This window comes from Dendrobates tinctorius, unplaced genomic scaffold (assembly GCF_039654945.1).
Source record: "Dendrobates tinctorius isolate UK_male_01 unplaced genomic scaffold, ASM3965494v1 ptg000059l, whole genome shotgun sequence".
NCBI classification, from domain to species: Eukaryota; Metazoa; Chordata; class Amphibia; order Anura; family Dendrobatidae; genus Dendrobates; species Dendrobates tinctorius.
This window is the reverse complement of record NW_027361727.1, coordinates 14336105-14359935: the sequence shown is the minus strand read 5'-3', so window position 1 is coordinate 14359935 and position 23831 is coordinate 14336105. Positions and strand designations below refer to the sequence as shown.

Sequence of the window (23831 nt, the reverse complement as noted above, 5' to 3'; positions counted from 1 at the left end):
CACGCTTGGAGAGTATCCTGAATAATCCGCAGCCAGCAATACCTATGATACTGTTCACATGCCCATGTTTTTTTACAAAGCTTGTGATTAGAAAAAACATCCTAGACCAATGTCCAAGTCACGGATCAAAATTATTTATACACGTAGAAGCCATCTATGTGCAATCCGTGTATTTTGTGATTTCAACATTGTAACGAGTAGGATAACTTAGCAATTTTTATCATTCAGCTCCACTCTGGCAGAACAAGGATTGTATGTCTACCCCAGAAACAGGAAATGACACTGAGGGGCATGGAGAGGTTCTGCCTTTTTAATCTGCAAATATCCTGTTCCTATGGATTGGATTTTCTATGGTGCAGTCAGGGTGTAGGGAAAAAAACCTGATACATCACACAACTGGAAATCTTTCCTTTTTTCAGATAAGAGAAGAAAAAAAAAGCACAGACTTCTAAATGAGGCCTTAGAGATAGTAGCAAGGAGAGAGTTATGCACAGATCAGAGACTACAGAAAAAGAGTAAAGCCCATGAGAAATTTAGTGCAGGATAGAAGCTGTGCTGATACAGGAGCTGCTAAATACATGAGACCTGGATAGACAGACATCATAACCAGACTATATTTCTAGGAGAGACACTCTCATAAGAGAAAAATGTTTCTGTCCCTTTTTGGTGTTGTTATGTTTTAACCCCTTAACGACCGGAGGTATTTTTGTTTTTGCATTTTCGTTTTTTGCTCCCCCTTCTTCCCAGAGCCATACCTTTTTTTATTTTTTGTCAAAATAGCCTTGTGAGGGCTTGTTTTTTATGGGACAAGTTGTACTTTTTAACCCCTTTCTGACATCAGACGTACTATCCCGTCCATGGGACCTGGGCCCCTATGCCCATGGACGGGATAGTACGTCTAGCGCGATCAGCGGCGCTCACGTGGTGACTGCCGCTGATCGCGGCCAGGTGTCAGCTGATTATCACAGCTGACACCCGGCACAATGTGTCAGGGGTGGTCACGGACCGCCCCCAACACGTTAACCCCTTGCTCACCGCGATCAAACATGATCGCGGTGTACCAGGGGTTAAAGGTAAGCATCGGCAGGGAGGGGGCTTCCTCCGTGCTTCCCTGAGCCCCCCACAGCAGCGCAATGTGCAGCGCTGCTGCGGGGGGCTCCATCCCTGCAGGTCCCCGAATCCAAGATGGCGACGGGGGCCTGCAAGGAGCTGGCTTCCTCAGTGCCTCTAAAGCGCAGGCACGAGGAAGCCTTGTGCAGTGCCTGTGACAGATCGCTGATCTGTCACAGCATGTCCCACCTGGGACAATGCAATAAGGTTAATAAAAAAAATGTGTAAAAATAATTTTTTTTAAAAATCGCTCAATAAATTAATTAAAAACAAAATATTCCCTAATAAATTCATTTTTTGGAAATTAAAAAAAAAACAATAAAAGTACACATATTTGGTATCGCCGCATCCGTAACAACCCACCCTATAAAACTGTCCCATTAGTTAACCCCTTTAGCGAACCCCTTACAAAATAAAAATAAAAATAAAAAACGAAGCAAAAAATAATGATTTATCATCATACTGCCGAACAAGAAGTGCAATAACACGCGATCAAAAAGACGTATATAAATAACCATGGTACCGCTGAAAATGTCATCTCGTCCCGCAAAAAACGAGCTACCACACAGCATCATCCGCAAAAAAATAAAAAAGTTTTAGCTCGTAGAATTAAGCGATGCAAAAATAATTATTTTTTATATAAAATTGTTTTCATTGCATAAAAGCATCAAAACATAAAAAAAGACCTAAATGAGGTATCGCTGTAACCGTACTGACCCGAAGAATAAAACCGCTTTATCAATTTTACCGCAGGCGGAACGGTGTAAACGCACCCCCCAAAAGAAATTCATGAAATGCTGGTTTTTGTTCATTCTGCGTCACAAAAATCGGAATAAAAAGTGATCAAAAAATGTCACATGCCAGAAAAAGGTACCAATAAAAACATCAACTCGTCCTGCAAAAAATAAGACCTCACATGACTCTGTGCGTCAAAATATGGAAAAATTATAGCTCTCAATATGGGGTGATGCAAAAACTATTTTTGTGGAAAAAAAATGTTTTTTTTATTTTCAATCCCTGGCATTATAAACTTCTGTGAAGCACTTGGGGGATCAAAGTGCTCACCACACAACTAGATAAGTTCCGTTGGGGGTCTAGTTTCCAAAATGGGGTCACTTGTGGGGGGTTTCCACTGTTTAGGTACATGAGGGGCTCTCCAAACATGACATGGCGTCCGATCTGAATTCCAGCCAATTTTGCATTGAAAAAGTCAAACGGCGCTCCTTCTTTTCTGAGCTCTGCCATGTGCCGAAACAGTGGTTCCCCCCCCCACATATCAGGTATCAGCGTACTCAGGACAAATTCCACAATAACTTTTGCAGTCCAATTTCTCCTGTTACCCTTGGTAAAACAAAAAAAATTGAACCTGAATTATTTTTTTTAAATATTCAAAAAATTCCTGTGAAGCACCTGAAGGGTTAATAAACTTCTTGAATGTGGTTTTGAGCATCTTAAGGGGTGCAGTTTTTAGAATGGTGTCACTTTTGGGTATTTTGTATCATATAGACCCCTCAAAGTGGCTTCAAATGTGATGTGGTCCTTAAAAATAAAATTGTGTTGCAAAAATAAGAAATCGCTGGTCAACTTTTAACCCTTATAACTTCCTAACAAAAAAAAATTTTGGTTCCAAAATTGTGCTGATGTAAAGTAAACATGTGGGAAATGTTACTTAAGTTTTTTGTGTGTCACATCTCTGTGATTTAAGGGCATAAAAATTCAAAGTTGGAAAATTGCGAAATTTTCAACAATTTCGCCAAATTTCCGTTTTTTTCACAAATAAACGCAAGTTATTTGAATGAAATTTTACCACTAACATGAAGTACAATATGTCACAAGAAAACAATGTCAGAATCACCGGGATCCATGAAAGCGTTTCAGAGTTATTACCTCATAAAGGGACAGTGGTCAGAATTGTAAAAATTGGCCCGGTCATGAACGTGCAAACCACCCTTGGGGGTGAAGGGGTTAATGACAGCATTGGTTTTAACATATTTGTACTGGAAAAAGGCAAACAAAAATTCCAAGTGCAGTGAAATTTCAAAAAAGTGCAATTCCACAGCTGTTTTTTTATTTTTACCAAGTTCATTAAATTGAAAAACTGACCTGCAATTATGATTCTCCAGGTCATTACGAGTTCATAGACACCAGACATGTCTAGGTTCTTTTTTATTTAAGTGGTGAAAAAAAAATCCAAACTTTGGAAAAAAAATGGCGCCATTTTCCGAGACCTTTAGCGTCTCCATTTTTTGTGATTTGGAGTTGGGTGAGGGCTTATATTTTGCACGCCGAGCTGAATTTTTATTGATACCATATTGGTGTAGATATGATGTATTGATTGCCCGTTATTGCATTTTATTGCAATGTAGCATTGACCAAAAAAAAAAATTGTAATTCTGGCATTTTTAATTTTTTTCTCGTTACACCATTTAGCGATCGGGTTAATTATTTTCTAATATTAATAGATCGGGCGATTCTGAATGCAGTGGTACCAATTATGTGCATGTTTGATTTTTTTAATGGTTTTATTTTAAATGAGGCGAAAGGGGGGATTTGAACTTTTATATTTTGGTTATCTTTTTAATATTTAAAAACTTTTTCACTTTTTGCATGCTTCACTAGGAGACTAGAAGCTGCAGTTGTCTGATCACTTGTGCCACACACAGTCAATGATCAGATTGCCAGTGTATAGCAGAAATGCTCACTTGCTATGAGCGGCGACGACCGGGCGGCGTTCATAGCAATCCAGCTATGACAACAATAGAGGTCTGCTGGAGACCTCTGGTTGTCATGCCGACCCATCATTGACCCGCGATCACGTGACGGGTCTCCGATGGGCGGGATTTCCAGTGCGCTTCAGGTAAGCGCGAGTTAAATGCCGCGGTAAGAGATTGACAGGTTAAAAGCCACGGGTGGATCGTGATTCCACCCACAGCTGTTAGAGGCACATGTCAGCTGTTCAAAACAGCTGACATGTGCCGGAGCCCACATCAAAGGGAGGGATTGTGATGTAGGCGTACTATTGCGCTCAACGTTGGAAAGAGGTTAAATTAAGCTTCTTTGATTTTGATTCTTTCTGTTATTTGGCTTTGGCGAAACTTTATAGATACCGTTATGCAGTGTTGGACTGCGGTGCCAAGGGCCCACCAGTAACATTGACTTTGAGGGGCCCACTTTTCACCTGCATACAAATATTACACTACCCTCATTCACAATTGTACCTATATCTCTAATTAATAATACGCTAGATAGCTTGGTTAATGAATGACAAGATGCTGCTTTTTTTCTGTACAGAGTAAATCAAGTGAATTATGGCAAGTATTATCCATATAGTGGGGTTGGGGGACCAGATCTGCACAGGGGCCCACCGGAGGATTCCCCTGTTACCCTGTGGGCCAGTCCGAGTCTGCCGTTATGTGTGGATTGCATGTGGTTTTTACCTGTGGATTTTCTGCAACTAATGCAAGTCTATGAAGAAAAGCAGCACATAAAACTCAGCATACACACAAGAAAAGCGGATGATGTGGATCTCTGAGGGTATGTGCACACGTTGCGGATTCCTGTGCAGATTTTTCCATGCAGAGTCCGTAGGTAAAATGACCTGCGTTTTACCTGCGGATTTCCTGCAGATTTTGTGCGGATTTCCCCTGCGTTTTTACACCTGCGGATTCCGATAATGCAATAGGTGTAAAAACGCTGCAGAATCCGCACAAAGAATTGACATGCTGCAGTAAATAAACCGCTGCGTTTCCGCAGCATGAGCACAGCGGTTTTCGTTTTCCATAGGTTTACATGGTACTGTACACCGCAGGGACAAATCTGCTGCCGATCCGCAGCCAAATCCACAACATGTGCACACACCCTAAGGCTACATGCACATGGCTTTTTTTTATTAAGTTGCAATTCATACATTTAGCCCTAACCTCTCTTGCATATCTAATCATACCCACTTTTAAAAAGTGACCGAAAACCCAAAAAGTTAGGGTTTTTTTGCATAAAAATTGGAGAGCCGCAAAATTAGGAACTTTTGAAACCATCTTAAAAAACTTGTAAAGAGGTCACCTAAAGTGTTTAAAACCCTGTAAATATGGCACGTGGCTAGAATTCTGGTGCGTTATATTTAGAAAATGTGATGAAAAATTGTAAAAATGGAAACAATAGTAAAAAAAAAAAAACTTACTTGATTTGACTAGCTTCTAAAAGGAAAGGAAACCATGAGGACGAGCTGATCAGCTCTTTGACAGGTGTATACCTGGAGCACCTGCACTTTCACTTGTGCTTATTTTGGAGCCAAATTCAGGAATGGATACGGAGAGGAAACAATGGTCAATATTTCCTCTGTGTATAGTATCCAGTCCAGGTTTTAGAAAAATTACTACCCAAATCTGATGTGTGCATCCAACCTACAAGCCAAACCAAGATTGGATGAGATGTTTGGATGAGATTTCAAGAAATTCCATCTACAATAATGGTACTGGGTGGAAAAATTAACCCAATATCCTCTCCATATCGATGTGTTTAGGTCTGTGTTCACATGTTGCTGCCATGATCCTTTTTTTTTTCATTGCTTTTTTATTGCAAATGTCTGCACTAAGAAACCCAACAGCAATTTGCTTTTTTTATTCGTTTGTGCAGATTTAGTGCATCTTTTTTAATGCATTTTAGAACAGTAACATCTTGAGTTCTGCACTTAAAAACGCAAATGTGATAGTTTAGTTTCTTTGTTTGTTTTTTTCACATTCCCCATAGAAGAATATGGGGAGAAAAAAAAAATAAAATAAAAAAAATACCGTTCCATCACACCTTTTAAGTGTACAGTGTCCATAACTCACATCCACTGTGAAAACTGTTCAACAAAATAAATTTTATGAGCAAAAAAAGCAGAAGGGGGGAAGAAAGCAACAACTACACTATGCAATCTTAGGCCATGTTCACACATGCAGAAATGTTTTTTTTTCTGCACCAAAATAAGCAATAAAAATCTGTGCTGACTGCTGCATTTTCCCCCTTTTTTATGCAGTTTTGGTCCACACTCGAAGCAGCATTTTTAATGCATTTTTAGAGCAGAAAATCTTTGTTTCTGCACTTAAAAATGCACCGTTCTACAGCGTCTATACATGCGCATAGAGCGTCTATACATGCACAGTGGGCATGAGTTTTGATTAAATCACTTTGCTTCAACTGTGAATGCAGTAGATTTTAAAGGGATCCTGACATGTGAAAAAAACACTATTAGGCCGGAATCACACCACCATGTGTGATGCTAGAAACTCGCACAAGTCTCTCGCATCAACACCCAGCACTGCTGCCGGCACTCAGGACCGGAGCTGTGGCTGCATGTGTTTCTATGCAGCTCTGATCCTGAGTGCCAGCGGTAGCGCCAGGTGTTGATTCGAGAGACTCGTGTGAGTTTCTCGCCTCACACACGGTAATGTGATCCCAGCCTTAACCTGTAGATATTGAGTTAGTCTTCAGGTTCATAGTGTTCTGAACCTGCCCAGCATCAGCACTTAGCTCTCCGCTAGCTACCGGGAGGAAACTAATTTTATTACCTCTGGCAGCATTTGGCTTCCAGTCATAGAGTGGCACCGGGGCAGGTTCATTGTTCTGTATGTAGGGAGCGGCGGCTGTAACCGCGCCACCATTCCTGACTGACAGCAGGCTCAACCTCTGCACCAGTGCACCTTACTTTCTGGGCACTCTTACAACCATACCATTCAACTCATAAGAAAAGGAGGTCAGCCTCCAAATTCCCTTTTGTATAACATTTTGAGTATGTTACTTTAAGGCCACAATCAGTATTTGGTCAGTATTTTATATCAGTACTAACGCATCGGGTATTCTAGAATATGTATGTAGTATTTTTCTCTCTCTCTGCGCCACAGATCTCCCGACGGAGGCGTGCGTCGTTCGAATGCGCTGATTGGTCACGGCCGGCTGGGCGTGACCAATCAGCGCCGCGGGATTTCCATTACAGACAGACAGAATTAGACGATTATCATATAGGATTTGTTAGCCAAAATCAGGAGTGGGTGATAAATACAGAAGTGGTGACATGTTTCTATTACACTTTTCTCCTAATCGTTCCAGTCCTGGATTTCCCTTACAAATACTGAACAAGGGAACCTGACCTGTCAGCAAAATGTTCGTGCCAAGCACAGATTCTTGGTACACTCTTACCATGACCAAAGCATCAAGCCTCCTATCTACATGTTTTACATTAATAGAAAAAGTAATCGATACAGCTATTGATGAATCAAAAGTTGTCAATATGTGATATTACTTGTTACATGTCACCTATATACCAGCTTTATAAAATAATGTTTTGTTTCAGCTAAAAGAAGCCCAGGCTAGGCCTGCAGAAATTGTCAGAATGTTCGGTAAGATGCTGTTGCATTAATTTGATATTCTAACAAAAATCAGGCGCCTCCAAGTCTTTCGAAAGAACGATTCTTGAAAAGTAATAATTGTTTGTTTTGCTTTTCATTGTTTAATTATTACCGATGTTCAACATTCTTTGGTCTGGGTGTGTGCAGAGACTCCATGGCCATGTAAGCCAGAATTCTGATTTTAATATTTCACCCTTTTGCAACAGGTCAGACCCCTCCATGATAGGGTGCATTCAAGCATCCATATAAATCTGTCTGAGTTCGGACCACAATGCATGAACTGGCCAGGGATCTCCAGATACGAGCGTGATGGGAGAGCCGCCAGCTGTGTCGGACTGGGGTGTCAAGGGCCCACCATAAACCAATTCAAGGGCCCCACTTTTTAGCTACATGATAATGTGACATTATCCTCAATCACAAATTTATATAACAATGAACGGGGTGCCATCTTCCTCTGTACATAGTGATTTCAAGTATATTGTGCCAAGTACTGCTCATATAGGAGGGGTGTGGCCTATTCTTGCACAGGGGCCCACCAGAGGATTTTACTGTTCTCCAGTGGACCAGTCCAAGCCTGGCTGCCAGCCAGTCAGTGCATTGCGGTCTGATCTCACACTGGTTAATACGGACTTCTGAATCCGCCCATACTCATAGGGGTTTCTGTATATGCCTTTTTATATCTTCTCTTTATCTCTTTTTAATTGTAACTTTTATTCTAAACAAACTTCTTTGTGTTGACCACTTGCTGTTCACCCTTCACATACTGTATGCCTCTGAAGCCGCAAACAAATGCCTACCTCAACCATCTAAATATACATATACAAGGCCGATATTGTATATTCTCTTAAACGTCTAAAGAAACATTTAGTGAGTAACACATAGAAACCTCAAAAAAAAAAACCAGAATCCAAACATGTAAATGAAACGGTTTATTTTTATTTCTGTAAAGAAATTATTAGAGCTGCGGTCCATTAATTGGCAGCAAGAATCTGGTCCACCCAGTCACGGAGTACAGTGACGCGGGCATAGACACCTGGGTATGAGGTTGAGCATGTGCTGCTTCCCCAGGACACAATACCGACAAGTGTCCAGGCGCCATCTTTTTGGCACACAAGGGGTCCACCAGAATCGCCCTATATTAAAAAACAAATTTATAATAAAATTGTTAAGTTTCAAAGATACTGAAATAGAAGCAACTAACCAATCACTTCCCATCTATACAGAGTATGTATGTGTACAAATATTTTTCATCTTCCTAACGCCTCTTCTTCCACTTAAATTAAAAAAAATAATAATAATCCAAAGAATTCCATAGCCTCTGATTACTAAAGATGTAAAAAGAAGAATGGAGAAGAAAAAGGAGGAAGAATTTGATAGTCTGGAAGGAAAACGAAAGGGAATGTGCAATGATTTTTAGTTTTAATCTAATTATGTAATCATTTATTTTTTAAACATAGTAAAATTTACAGTTTTTAATATTTTTTTCTGCAGCCCTTGGAGGATGCCATTTTTATTTGCTGGTAAGTATCAAAACATGACAGCGCAAATACAGGAACTACAAGGACATAGGAAACTGCAGTCAGACCATAATCTCCTATACTGTGGCAGGATCAGCTATGAAATGGGCACTCACCATTAGTCTGCTGAACCGTGTATCTAATCCTATCATGTGTAATATAGTCCTTGTATCTAATCCCTACATATGTGATACAATCCATGCATCTAATCCTATCATGTGTGAAACAGACCGCTGAGTTGAGTATCTAATACTGTCATGCATCTGGATTCGAACCCTTGATCCTGTGTTCTGAGGTCGGTGTCGTTTTCCAAGGAGCCACAGAAAATGCACCTTTTTTTTGTGTTTTAGTTCTGTTTTCTTTTTTTCTGTCAACTTTGGGTAACAGGTGTTTTTTATTTACTCTTTTTGTCTCCACTATCACCTTTCGGGTGCAACTTTATATGCCTTCCCCTGCTGATGTTTTCTGTTGGTGGCAGTTTTTGTTGAATGCATTCATTCTGCTGTATTTAAAGATGGTTGCAGATGTTTCGTGTGTGTGGTTCCTTTATTCCTTAGGGTATTGCTACTCTGGCGATACTAGGAGCTGCTGAGGACATTCAGGGTAAGCTGCCGACTGAGGGCGCCAGTGCATTTTCTTCGAGTGCAAATCTCCACGGTCAGGCATGGACAGACCAGGGCTTCTCCTAGTTTGAACAGGGTTCTGTCAGGTTCATGTAGTTGTCTCCCTGGTTTGTACACTACCTGTGTGCATGTGCTATAGCAGTCATAACAAATACTTTGATGTTTGATAGTGACTGGTGAACTTTTTAATTACTGTGATCTGAGCACTGCAGACACGATGATATGACTGCTCCACTCAGATCTCTGAAAAAACTAGTGACCAGCACAGCACTAACAGAATTGTCACTGCCACCATCCTCGATGACACTATCCACATGTTGGTATCACTTTGCAGTCACCAACAATATGTCTCTGCGCTTTGATCCTAAACTTCATCCTCCCTTATCCTTTTGCAAACACCCAGGAGGTGAGTGGAGCAGTGACGTCAGACACATGGAGCAGACCATAGCGAATGTTGAGAGGTGCAGAGCCACTGATTGAGTTCAGGTCTGTCAATCGAGAGATATCAATCACTGGCTCTTCACCTCGTTGTGGACACTGCAAATGCCCTCACATACTGTCATTGACAGCTCTCGTCACAGGCTCTGATCTGCTTCCACTGCAGTAGTCCTTTTTCCTCCTCCCGCTGCACTCCAAACCTATGGTGCAGGTGGGGGTAGCAATCAATGTTTTCGTAAAGAAAATAAGAGGTTAAGTGCACAAAAACACTAGTGCACACCATTATCTCCCGCCTCGACTACTGCAACCTCCTACTCTCTGGCCTTCCCACCAGCACTCTGGAACCACTCCAATCCATCCTGCACTCTGCTGCCCGATTAATCCACCTGCCTCACCGTTATTCCCCAGCCTCTCCTCTCTGCCAAGCCCTTCATTGGCTTCCTATCGTCCAGAGGCTCCAGTTCAAACCCTAACTATGACATACAAAGCCATCCACAACCTGTCTCCTCCATACATCTGTGATGTGGTCTCCCGGTACTCACCCACACGCAACCTTCGATCCTCTCAAGATCTCCTTCTCTACTCCCCTCTTATCTCTTCTTCCCACAACCGCATACAAGACTTCTCCCGTGCTTCCCCCATACTTTTGAACTCTCTACCCCAACACATCAGACTCTCGCCTACCACGGAAACCTTCAAAAAGAACCTGAAGACCCACCTCTTCTGACAAGCCTTGAACCTGCAGTGATGCTCAGTCTACTGGACCGTAGCATGACCAGCTGTACCCTTTCCTAGTGTATCCTCACCCATCCCCTGTAGACTGTGAACCCTTGAGGGCAGGGTCCTCTCTCCTTCTGTTCTTGTGTGTGTCTTGTATTGCTCATGTTTATTGTACTTGTCTATATTTGCCCCTTTTCACATGTAAAGCGCCATGGAATAAATGGCGCTATAAAAATGTATAATAATAATAATAACAACGTGCACCCCTTAACAAACTAAAGAGAAAGCAGGGATTCATTCATCTGATGATACAAACCATGCAGGACGAGGATCCGGCAGCTCCAGCGCAGATCATGGAATCAAGGATGTTGCTTCCCCAGTGGTTCTTACACTGAGCATTGGACAACACGGGCAAGGCGGTCTGCTGCAGTTTGCTGGGAGTGTTTAGGGCTGTTCAGAAAATAAAGTATTGAGCATATTAACAAGTTTTATTTTGTTTTGTGACTTTTATATAAGTATTTTCAAAATGTTCATTCATTTTAATACTGATTAAACTGTAAATATATCAGCCCTAATATATGTAGGATTCATTAGGTATTTTTTTTTGTTTAGTAATCCAAAAAGAAATCAGGAGCATAACTATAATAAGTGCAGGAGTTGCAATTGCACTTGGACCCTGTAGCCTAGAGGGCCCAAAGGGTTTAGCTCATATGAAAAGACTTAATATTACAAGAGTTGTAATAATTAGGGGCCACATTGGAGCTTTTGCATTGGAGATCACAAGATTCAACTTACATCACTGCCAGAATCTGTCTCCTACGATAAGTCTATGATCCCATATACCATATATGCTATAGTTTGGAAGTGGTATAGTTTACTAAATGTGTATATCAGCTGCCTTTAGTGGATGGATGTCATTAGAGGTGCTAATCTGGTGCTATATAAGGAACACTATCATAGAATACATCTTGTAGATCGTTTAACCCATGGATTGTAAACTTCTTGATTATGGTGTGCACCGTGGACAAAGGAACACCAAGATCTCCGGAGATTAGATTGATTTGTAACCTTGAGATTGTTGATATTTTTCAACAATTTGGGTTCTCAAGTCCTCAGACAGTTCTCTTCTCCTCTTTCTGTTCTCCGTGCTTAGTGTGGCACACACAGACACACAATGCAAAGATTGAATCAACTTCTCCCCTTTTTATCAGGTTTCAGGTGTGATTTTCATATTGCTCACAGCTGTTACTAGCCACAGGTGAGTCTGAACGAGCATCACGTGCTTGAAACAAAGTTGTTTACCCACAATTTTGGAAAGGTGCCAACAATTTTGTCTGGCCCATTTTGGGGGTTTTGTGTGAAATTATGTCCAATTTGCCTTTTTCTCTCTGCTTTTTTTTCTAGTGTTGTTCCAATACACACAAAGGAAATAAATATGTGTATAAGAAAACATATAATTGCAATAATTTTCTGAGAGTAATACTTAATTCTCTGGAATACTTTCAAGGGTGCCAACACTTTCGGTCATTTTAGCATTCCAAAATGTGCAGGCATATTCGATGTTATTTTTTTTTCTATATGGTTTTGGCAGCATTCTATAGGGTAATGTGATGAGGCAGACATAATGCCATACTTAGAGCTTGCGGCATTCCAAAAAAAACACCACTGCCCTACCAAAAAACAAGTTTACACTTTTCAGGATTTTCCTAAAAGCAATTTCCAAAACTGTGTCAACTTTTCACTAATTCTCGTCATACCGTTATATCTTGTCAATCCCCATCCACTTGTAACACAGAGACGGCCATCATCATATACTTCACCGGGGTTAGCCAAGCACACTGGGGAGATTCTGCTGCCCAAAACAGCGGAACTGGCGAGTTTTAGCAAGGAAATGTCGTTACTGATGGTGTTGGAGTTCCAATTTGGATGAGTAAAAACCTTAAAAAGAAAACAAATTACTATAAAATCTGTCTCCGTTTTGTATTACTTATTATATTTCACTGCAAATCAAACTATTAAAGCCAAATATTGTCCAATGCTAAAAACCTGTTCACACTTGCATTAGGAGCCATCACCTAAAATATTTTCAAAAAATAACGCTACAGGCCCGTCAGACTCCTGAACGGAACCCAACAAATGCCATTGTAAGTCAATGAGTTTCTATCTGTTGTATCCGTTTTAAACAGAAACCATTAGACAATATAGCATATGCAAATTGCCTCTTCAGAGAGAAAGAGGACTTTTACTCTACAGCGCCACCTATTGGTAGTATCGATCCTACAAGTCCCAATCAACCCTTTAACGAGTCTTGTAATATGACTTAGGATAAAAGCCAAATCAGAATCTCAATTTGCAGACATGGTGTTTCGAGCTATAGGCTCTCGTCAGTGCAAAGTATGAGATCTGATTTGGCTAGGTGAGAGGCAATATAGCAGAATTCTAAAAATATAGAAATATAATAAATGGCATTGAACTGTCATGACTGTAAATGTAATTATACACCAAAAATAAAACTACATAGGAACTCACTTTTGAAACTGACAGAGTCTGGATCGCTTCAGCAGAGGAACTTCTGTCGTGTTCTCCGACAACCACGCGGTCAGATAAACTACAGATAACACATCATGGAACCAATATGTCATTTTTTTACATCTTATTATAAAATAAACCCTAAAAAAAAAATTAATATTATATGTGGTGCATCTGAAAACCACCCAAATCTAGTAAAAATCGAGTTATATTATAGTCATCCAGGGGCGGTCCGGTCCGGGTCCAATGGGTGTCGCGGTCCTGGTCCGGCACCTCCCATCTTCTAGCGATGACGTCCTCTTCTTTGCTTCCCGTCATGGCTCCAGCGCAGGCGTACTATATCTGCCCTGTTGAGGGCAGAGCAGAGTACTGCAGTGCGCAGGGGCCGGGAAAGGTCAAAGAGGTCTGGCGCCTGCGCTCTGCAGGACTCTGCTCTGCGTGCACCTGCGCAGGAGCTGTGACAGGAAGCAAAGAAAAGGACATCATTGTTAGAAGAAGGGAGGCGCCAGACCGGACCGCGACACCCATCGAACCAAGACCACACCCGACCACGCCCCCAGTGAGTATAATATAACTCATCTTTCTTCTCTTTCAGGTTACATCAGGGGATTATCTACAGCATTACAGAATGCTGTAGATAAGCCCCTGATGGCAGTGCCGACAGCTGATAGTCGAAAAAATAGGTGAAAGATTCCCTTCAAGATAAAGTTGAGTGCTTTCACATTGGGTTTAGTTACACACTCGGTGGCCCCGTCGAAGAGTGGACCACCAAGTTATTTCTTTCTTTTTCCCACTTCAGATTTTGAAAAAATGTTCGGTGGGAAAAAGAGAAAATCTTTTAACCTAATCCTGTTACAATCTGGTCCAAAATGGGCACCGTCAAATCAGAAGGCTGCAAAAATCATTTTAGGGAAAAAAAAAGTTACAGAACCCTTCAAAAACTCTGAAATACGCCATGAGGAAAAGAAAAAATTGTTCAAAAATTCCACCCAAAAAAGGAGTGTTTCTTGTAGTGAAAATAAAACCCATCTGCACATCGCCTAAAGGGTCAAAATGTTGGGATCTGAGCGAGCTGGAAATGGTGTTAGCTCCATAAGCCTGCTCCATGCAACTCCTAAGAAATACTGCTATATATGTGTCATAAGGTGGATGTTGGGAAAGAGTAAAATAAAAGTGTTTATTAAAAATTCAACAATTTTAGGCTGCTGTTAACGAATGTACCGTACTTACAGGACTCCGCAGTGAGCTGCTGTTACCACCCAACCGCTGTTAATCAGTGAACCCCCACAGAAATGCCATCCAGTCCTGTCCTGTAACATATAAAGCAACAATCTAGGAAATATTGAAGGATAAATCTATGAAAAATAAGCAGAGCAATACAAAGCATATCATGTCTGCAGCTACACAGGCCATGTAAATTGGGGAGGGCTTACAACCACCTTAATAGCAGGTCGCAGCTTCCAAAATTGCAAGTAAGGGACTAGCATTGGCATTGTGAGAATCATTATCATATACACCATTCTCACATAGGTTCCTCTGGATTGTGTCTCTGCGGTATCATTATATGGCATAAAAGTGTTATTACAACTGACAGGGATTTTATACTGTATCACCGTTTTCGAAATTACTTCCATAATGTTCTCCTATGAAATATATCTCCAGTAGAAACATTCTAGAATATCAGGGAATCTGTAGACACCTGTGACGAGGAATCTTTTGGAGCATATATGTAAAGTGTTCGAGAGCGGTAGTCTCGACCGAGCTGCTGTTCTGGCACTTTACGGGAAAATTGTGTGGGTCCTGGCTGGGTGTTGAGCGGAGGTCGTTTTTAGCCGATGGTATTGGCTGGCCGGGACCACGACCATTAGCAGATTTTTTTTTGCTAAATAATTCGAAAGCAGCATGATGTAGGGGCAGAAACCCTGATTCCAGCGATGTATCACTTAGTTTACTGGGTACAGAATCTGTGATACAATCAGAGTTTTCTCTGATGCAGATCTGTGCACTGTATATAGACAGAAAGCTGCTAATCAGTCATGGGGGCGGGGTTGGACCAGGAAGCACCAGGCACCTAGTCCTGTAGTGATAATCTCCTGAAGATTAAACACTGATTACCTAAACACAGCTGGAATCGGGGTTCCTGTTCCTACATCATGCTGCTCACAGATTACATAGCAAAAAGCTGCTGACATATTCCCGATAGTTGTATGTAGTAGCGTCGATTTGGTAAGTGCTACAAAGTTTTCTTCTTCGGCTTGAGACTTTTAGCCCCTTGTCAACACACATTCATTTATTTTTACAAACCTGGTCCTGTCTAACATTAAATTCGGAAATGTGAGGACCATCAAAATATTTCATACATATAGATCCCCAAAAAAATGATTTATAGAGACAAGGACCTTTGGGGTGGTCTAGTGTGAGCCGTCAGTGAGTGGAGGCAGCATATTTGTCTATCATTTAGTGTGCCAACCTACGCAGTCAGGTAGTACCAATAATAGGGTTTGTTTGTAGGGTATTGTCAGTGTCCATTTCTTTGTGTAGTATTAGATAGGGCTTATTATTTAAGTGCCCTTTTCTATGCCCTCTACAGGGCTTTTATTATTTCTTGTCTGTCTTTGTTGCTTTTTTTGTTTATAGGGTATAGGTTTTTAATGGACAGTATATGTGATCAATTTTTTTTTTTTTTTTTTTAGGGGATTTATATGTAAGAATTACAGTCCTTGTACTCAAAGATGATTGAGAAGACAGTTTGCAAAGAAGTGAAATACTTTAAAAAAAAACAAAACACTTCTTTGCAGATTAAATTTTAGCCTTTTCTTTTTTTTAATTAATATCTATTGTTACCTGAAGAGAGACTTGCCAGGGCCAAGATCCTGAAACTGCCTCCTCACCATTGACTATCCTGGCATAGCCGGAGACCACAGGGTTGATGGCGGGAACACCGCAGCCTGGTAAAAAAAAAAAGAAAAAAAAAAGGATTTTATTATTAGAAGATGTGAAAATATGTTTATTCAGCGAAACGTAAAATATTTCATATCTAGAAATTTCATCTTAGCTTCTGGCTTATGTAATAAGACGCATAAAATACATTGATTTTTTTGTGTGACAAAGATGACGATGCAAAATAAATTTTTATAATTAGATGTAAATCTAAAAAATAAAATGTCATGCGACAGTTAAATTTACCATAAGCTGCGCTGGCCAAAGCCAAACAGGAGACGAGCAGTAGGAAACCCATAGCGAATACTTTCCTTAGTCACTTGGGCAACTTTTATAGGAAAGGGAACCGAGCTGTAAGATATGGATTTGCTTAATGATTGGCTAAAATGTACAATGCAAGGTGAACAAATACTGCGGTTCTAATTTAGAACCTTCAATGTTGTGACCTTTTGCTTCCTAAATTTGACATCTGCAAATATTTAAAATAGTGGCTATCTATTGGGACCACAGGACTGCTACCTAGCATTTGCTGTTCCATTGGACCCTATGTTCTAGTATTTAAAAATCGCCCCCATAGTTTTTTTTTTTGGTTTCAAGAATAAAATAATGTTTTGGAAGCTAATCATTTACAAAAGAATAACACTATTTCAGACCAATGTATGACTCGTATACTGCATTTAAAATAAGTTTGCCCTTCTGCAGGCGCTATGTCTGATTTTCAGTTGTCTCTGAGCTAGTTAGTGGAGACTAGCACACAGCACAGACAGACACAAGAGGGATTTCTACTCTTCTGTCTCTAGGTAACACATGTTCAAAAGCAGCAGTATGATAGAGGACATTATACACAAGTACTGAGCAATGTAGCTGTGAAACCAACGCTGTGGTAAGATAAAACACTTACCAGAAAGCAGCAGCACAGATGCGTGTGTCTGTATTTATCTACATAGACTTTGGTAGGCATCTACAGATGTAGCCATTCTTTTACTAACACACAAGAAAGAGATCATGGCACAGAAAGTTAACAGAAACAAATTACGCTGAATTTGTAAGGTGTCGAATTTCACTCTTTTACATCTGGATATCTTTCTGCATGGAGATATTTTTGTCATTTTAAGAATGGATACTACTGTATCATCTGATCCCTCGTTGACCTGGCAGTTAGTCTCGTCTTGAGCACGCTGAATTTTTGCTGTTTTTCAAAGTAATGGAAAAGTTCAGGAGGTGGGAAGAAGGGCTCATAAGTGGAGAAAGAATATAAAACAAAAGTTTCTTGTACTGAACACACAAAAACACAAAGTTAGATACTGAATATAGATATAAATTGTTTAAGTGATAAAACAAAATATAAAATATTAGTAATAACATTCTGGATCACTGCTATAACATAGGTGCCCTTCTGTATGGATGCATATTCAGATAATTTATTTTTCAGCTCTTTAACAATATATAAACTCACTGGAGTGGTGAGATAATCAGATTCTGGATGTCAGATTTTTAAAATAGCTTTGTGTCAAGACTTCTATATGATCAATGCTATAATGGATGTACATATTCAAACCTCGTGGAGATTGAGTGTGGCCTCTTTGGTCATAGTCATACCTGGGGTCAGTCAGGATGCTTAGTGTATTGACAGTGACATACCTTTTGGTGATATTAAAGATAATGTATTGTAACTATGCAACACTTGCATTAGACTTGTGGGCATAAAGGGTTGATTCAAAGTTATAATTATCAGGGCGGGTGTCAGCATCCGGCACACCCGGGCAAGAGCCAGGACCCTGAGCAGGCGGGGTGCCCACTCGCCGTCGGGGACACTGGCGCGCTATGTGGGCCCTGTGCCTGGGCTAATTCTGGCGCCCATTAATGGTCCATCTCACCACTTGCTCAGGGTCCCAGCACTTGCGATACTTACCTCTCCCCAGTCCTCCGCTGCGGCTTCTTCAGTACCTACTAACTGTAACGATTAGGTCAGAGGGCGCTATGATGTCATGTCTGTGTGCCCTCTGACGGACTAGTCACAGCGCAGAGCTGGAAGACGGCGACGCTGAGGAGTATGGAGCAGAGCAGCGACCAGTGACGAGAGATGAGTATTTCATTTTTTTATATTATGCTTGAAGCAATATATGGGGCCCATCATACACTGGAGCATCATATATGGAGTCCGTTATATATGGAGCATTATATGGGTCCATTATGTACTGGAGCATCATATATGGAGCAATATATGGGGCCCATCATACACTAGAGCATTATATATGGGGTCCATTATATATGGAGAATTATATGTGCCCATCATACACTGGAGCATCATTTATGGGACCCATTATATATGAAGCATTATATTAGGCCTGTCATACACTGGAGCATCATATATGGAGCCCGTTATATATGGAGCATTATATGGGTCCATTATATACTGGAGCATCATATATGGAGCCCATCATACACTAGAGCATCATATATGGGGTCCATTATATATGGAGCATTATATGGGCCCATCATACACTGGAGCATCATTTATGGGACCCATTATATATGAAGCATTATATGGGGCCTGTCATACACTGGAGCATCATATATGGAGCCCGTTATATATGGAGCATTATATGGGTCCATTATATACTGGAGCATCATATATGGAGCCCATCATACACTAGAGCATCATATATGGGGTCCATTATATATGGAGCATTATATGGGCCCATCATACACTGGAGCATCATTTATGGGACCCATTATATATGAAGCATTATATGGGGCCTGTCAGACACTGGAGCATCATATACGGGGTCCATTCTGTATGGAACATTAAATGGGACCCATTATATACTGGAGCATCATATATGGAGCCCATCATACACTAGAGCATCATATATGGGGTCCATTATATATGGAGCATTATATGGGCCCATCATACACTGGAGCATCATTTATGGGACCCATTATATATGAAGCATTATATGGGGCCTGTCATACACTGGAGCATCATATATGGAGCCCGTTATATATGGAGCATTATATGGGTCCATTATATACTGGAGCATCATATATGGAGCCCATCATACACTAGAGCATCATATATGGGGTCCATTATATATGGAGCATTATATGGGCCCATCATACACTGGAGCATCATTTATGGGACCCATTATATATGAAGCATTATATGGGGCCTGTCAGACACAGGAGCATCATATACGGGGTCCATTCTGTATGGAACATTAAATGGGACCCATTATGTATGGGGCTCATTATACTATATGGAGCTCATTCTACTGTATGGAGCATTATATGGGGCTCATTATACTGTATGGAGCAATATATAAGGCTCATTATTCTTTATGGAGAAATATATGTGGCTCATTATACTGAATGGAGCAATATATGGAGCCTATTATATATTGTATGGAGCAATATATGGGGCTTATTACACTGTATGGAGCAATATTTAGGGATCATTATACTGTATGGAACATCATATGGGGTAAATTATTCTATATGGAACAATACATGAGGCTCTTTGTCTTCTGCGGTCTCCTATTTAGTCCCGGCCGCAGAGGAGCCTGCTCAGCAAAGACGTCGGTCCCGGCACCTTGCTCAAGCTAGTGCTGTTGGGTTGGTTGCTGTTGCCATCCCTGGTTCAGCTATAGCAGCCTGCAGTAGCCAGCGGCGACTGTCTCTCTTTCACTCCACTGAGCATGCCCATGGCTCAACCTCTCATTTGAGCTCAGCGGTCACATGCTCAGGTCCGGTGCCTGTTCCGATTGGACACTGACAGCTTGGGGCCCCTGTGCAAGAAATGTGTCTGGGCCCCCCTCCTTTTTATGGTGACAAAGCTACATATATATATAATATATAAAGCTCAAAGTGTGTATGTGTGTGTGTGTGTGCGCGTATGTTTGTATGTCCGGGATAGGCATCCGCACCGTCGCAGCTACAGCCACAAAATTTGGCACAGTCACACGTCTGGACCCCGAGAGCGTCCTAAGCTATGTTGTGAGGCGAAATTTTAACCCCGCGTGTTCCAATTCACCAAACAATTTTGCCCCTATCTACATACTGGGGGAAAAAGTGTGTGCGCGTCAAGCCCCACCCCTCATTGTGATGTCACAATGTCCCTATTTGCATACTGGGGAAGCAGTGTGTGCGTATCAAGCCCCGCCCCTCATTATGATGTCACAACGGTTTCCATGGCGACGCTGATGTCATCAAAGGTCGCAAGCCCCGCCGCCGCTCATTATGATGTCATAATGGTTGACTATGGGATGGAGGATGTCTGATGGGTATATGGGTAATGGACTATGGGATGGAGGATATGTATGACTGGTATATGGGCACGGGACTATGGGATGGAGGATATGTATGACGGGTATATGGGCACGGGACTATGGGATGGCGGTTATGTATATGGGCACAGGACTAAGGGATGGAGGATGTGTGATGGGTATATGGGCACTTGACTATGGGATGGAGGATGTGTGACGGGTACATGGGCACGGGACTATGGGATGGAGGATATGTATGATGGGTATATGGGCACGGGACTATCGGATGGAGGATGTGTGATGGGTATATGGGCATTGGACTATGGGATGGAGGATATGTATGACGGGTATATGGGCACAGGACTATGGGATGGAGGATATGCATGACGGGTATATGGGCACGGGACTATGGGATGGAGGATATGCATGACGGGTATATGGGCACGGGACTATGAGATGAAGGATGTATGATGGGTATATGGGCACTCGACTATGGGATGGAGGATATGTATGATGGGTATATGGGCACGGGCCTATGGGATCGTGGATATGTATGATGAGTATATGGGCATGGGACTATGGGATGGAGGATATGTATGATGGGTATATGGGCACGGGACTATGGGATGGAGGATATGTATGATGGGTATATGGGCACGGGACTATGAGATGAAGGATGTATGATGGGTATATGGGCACTCGACTATGGGATGGAGGATATGTATGATGGGTATATGGGCACGGGCCTATGGGATCGTGGATATGTATGATGAGTATATGGGCATGGGACTATGGGATGGAGGATAATTATAATTTGCTATAACTAACCCTAGTTAGTTACTATGCCTGGGCAGCGCCGGGCTCTTCAGCTAGTATATCTAATATATAAAGCTCAAAGTGTGTATGTATGTGTGTATGTGTGTGTGTGTGTGTATGTTTGTTTGTATGTCCGGGATAGGCATCCGCACCGTCGCAGCTACAGCCACAAAATTTGGCACAGTCACACGTCTGGACCCCGAGAGCGTCCTAAGCTATGTTGTGAGGCGAAATTTTAACCCCGCGTGTTCCAATTCACCAAACAATTTTGCCCCTATCTACATACTGCGGTAAAAAGTGTGTGCGCGTCAAGCCCCGCCCCTCATTGTGATGTCACAATGCCCCTATTTGCATACTGGGGAAGCAGTGTGTGCGCGCCAAGCCCCGCCCCTCATTATGATGTCACAATGGTTGCCATGGCGACGCTGATGTCATCAAAGGTTGCAAGCCCCGCCACCGCTCATTATGATGTCATAATGGTTGACTATGAGATGGAGGATGTGTGATGAGTAATATGGGCACCGGACTATGGGATGGAGGATATGTATGATGGGTATATGGGAACGGCACTATGGGATGGAGGATATGTATATGGGCACGGGACTATGGGATGGAGGATATGTATGATGGGTATATGGGAACGGGACTATGGGATGGAGGATGTGTGATGGGTATATGGGCACTGGACTATGGGACTGAGGATATGTATGATGGGTATATGGGCACGGGACTATGGGATGGCGGATATGTATATGGGTACGGGACTATGGGATGGAAGATGTGTGATGGGTATATGGGCACTGGACTATGGAATAGAGGATATGTTTGACAGGTATATGGGCACGGGACTATGGGATGGTGGATATGTATATGGGCACAGGATTATGGGATGGAGGATGTGTGATGGGTATACGGGCACTGGACTATAGGATGGAGGATATGTATGACGGGTATATGGGCACGGGACTATGAGATGGCAGATATTTATGATGGGTATATGGGCACTCGACTATGAGATGAAGGATGTGTGATGGGTATATGGGCACTCGACTATGGGATGGCGAATATGTATGATGGATATATGGGCATGGGACTATGGGATGGAGAATATGTATGATGGGTATATGGGCATGGGACTATGGGATGGAGAATATGTATGATGGGTATATGGGCATGGGACTATGGGATGGAGGATGTGTGATGGGTATATGGGCACTCGACTTTGAGATGGAGGATATGTATGATGGGTATATGGGCACGGGCCTATGGGATCGTGGATATGTATGATGGGTATATGGGCACGGGACTATGGGATGGAGGATAATTATAATTTTCTATAACTAACCACAGTTAGTTACTATGCCCGGGCAGCGCCGGGCTCTTCAGCTAGTATATATATAGCCACACACATATGCATATATATATATATAACAGTCTCCTTTATTATGTATATTGCTGTCCCCTATTATACAGTGCCCTCTCTTGTTATGTACAGTACCATCACTTACATATTGGATTATTTAGAACCCTGTTTTTTTATTACATACCGTCTTGTCTTGTTAGCTGTATAACGCAATGATGGCTGATGGAGCATGGGAAAGCTTCCTTTCTAATGGAGGAGCTAATGGACTGGTAATCTGGTCACCGGCTCCTCGATCAGCAGTCATTTTATATCTAAAAAGAGAGGGGACTATGTAATAAAAGAGGGCACTGTGAATAACAAAATTAAAAAAAAATACACTATGCAAGAGACAGCACTATACATAACAGCAGAGGAAGCTATATAATAAGGGACGGCACCATATATAACTAGAGAGGATGGTATATAATAAGGGACAGTGCTATACATAATAAAAGAGGAAACTATGTAACTAAGGATGGTGTTATACAGATTTAGTGAGCACACTATATGCTAAGGGACTGTGTTATACATAAGTGAGTACACTATATACTAAGGGACTGTGTTAGACATAATAAGTGAGTACACTATATACTAAGGGACTGTGTTAGACATAATAAGCGATAATGTCTTTCTCCACCTCCCCCTATTCCTAAAGCCATTATAAGTCCCCCTTCCTCCCATCCCTATCCCCCACACCCCTCAATATCCTCCTCCCCCCGCATCCCATTATTCTCCTCTCCCCCCACATCATTGCCCTCTTCCTCATCTCCATCATTGCCTTCTCCCCACCACTATCTTTGCTTTCTCCCCCACCACTCCCAACACTGCCTTCTCCAACACCCCATCATTTCCTTCTCACCATCACTGCCTTCTCCCCATCACTCCCATCATTGCCTTCTCCCCATCACTCCCATCATTGCATTCTCCAAATCACTCCCATCATTGCATTCTCCAAATCACTCCCATCATTGCCTTCTCCATCACCCCATCATTACCTTCTCCCCATCACTCCCATCATTGCCTTCTCCATCACTCCCATCATTGCATTCTCCCCATCACTCCCATCATTCCCCTCTCCCCATCAC

The 23831-nt window shown here is 41.8% G+C and overlaps 1 protein-coding gene across 1 annotated transcript; it reads right to left on the bottom strand.

Moving 5' to 3' along the window:
- Positions 1 to 8412: 8412 nt before the first annotated feature.
- Positions 8413 to 16561, bottom strand: LOC141092450 (chymotrypsinogen A-like). The gene is made up of 7 exons (XM_073578613.1): positions 16510 to 16561; positions 16168 to 16271; positions 14554 to 14633; positions 13324 to 13402; positions 12552 to 12732; positions 11111 to 11244; positions 8413 to 8629 (listed from the first exon to the last, which is right to left on the bottom strand). The coding sequence occupies exons 1-7, from the start codon at positions 16559 to 16561 to the stop codon at positions 8468 to 8470; spliced, it is 792 nt and encodes a 263-aa protein (XP_073434714.1). The 3' UTR covers positions 8413 to 8467.
- Positions 16562 to 23831: the final 7270 nt, after the last annotated feature.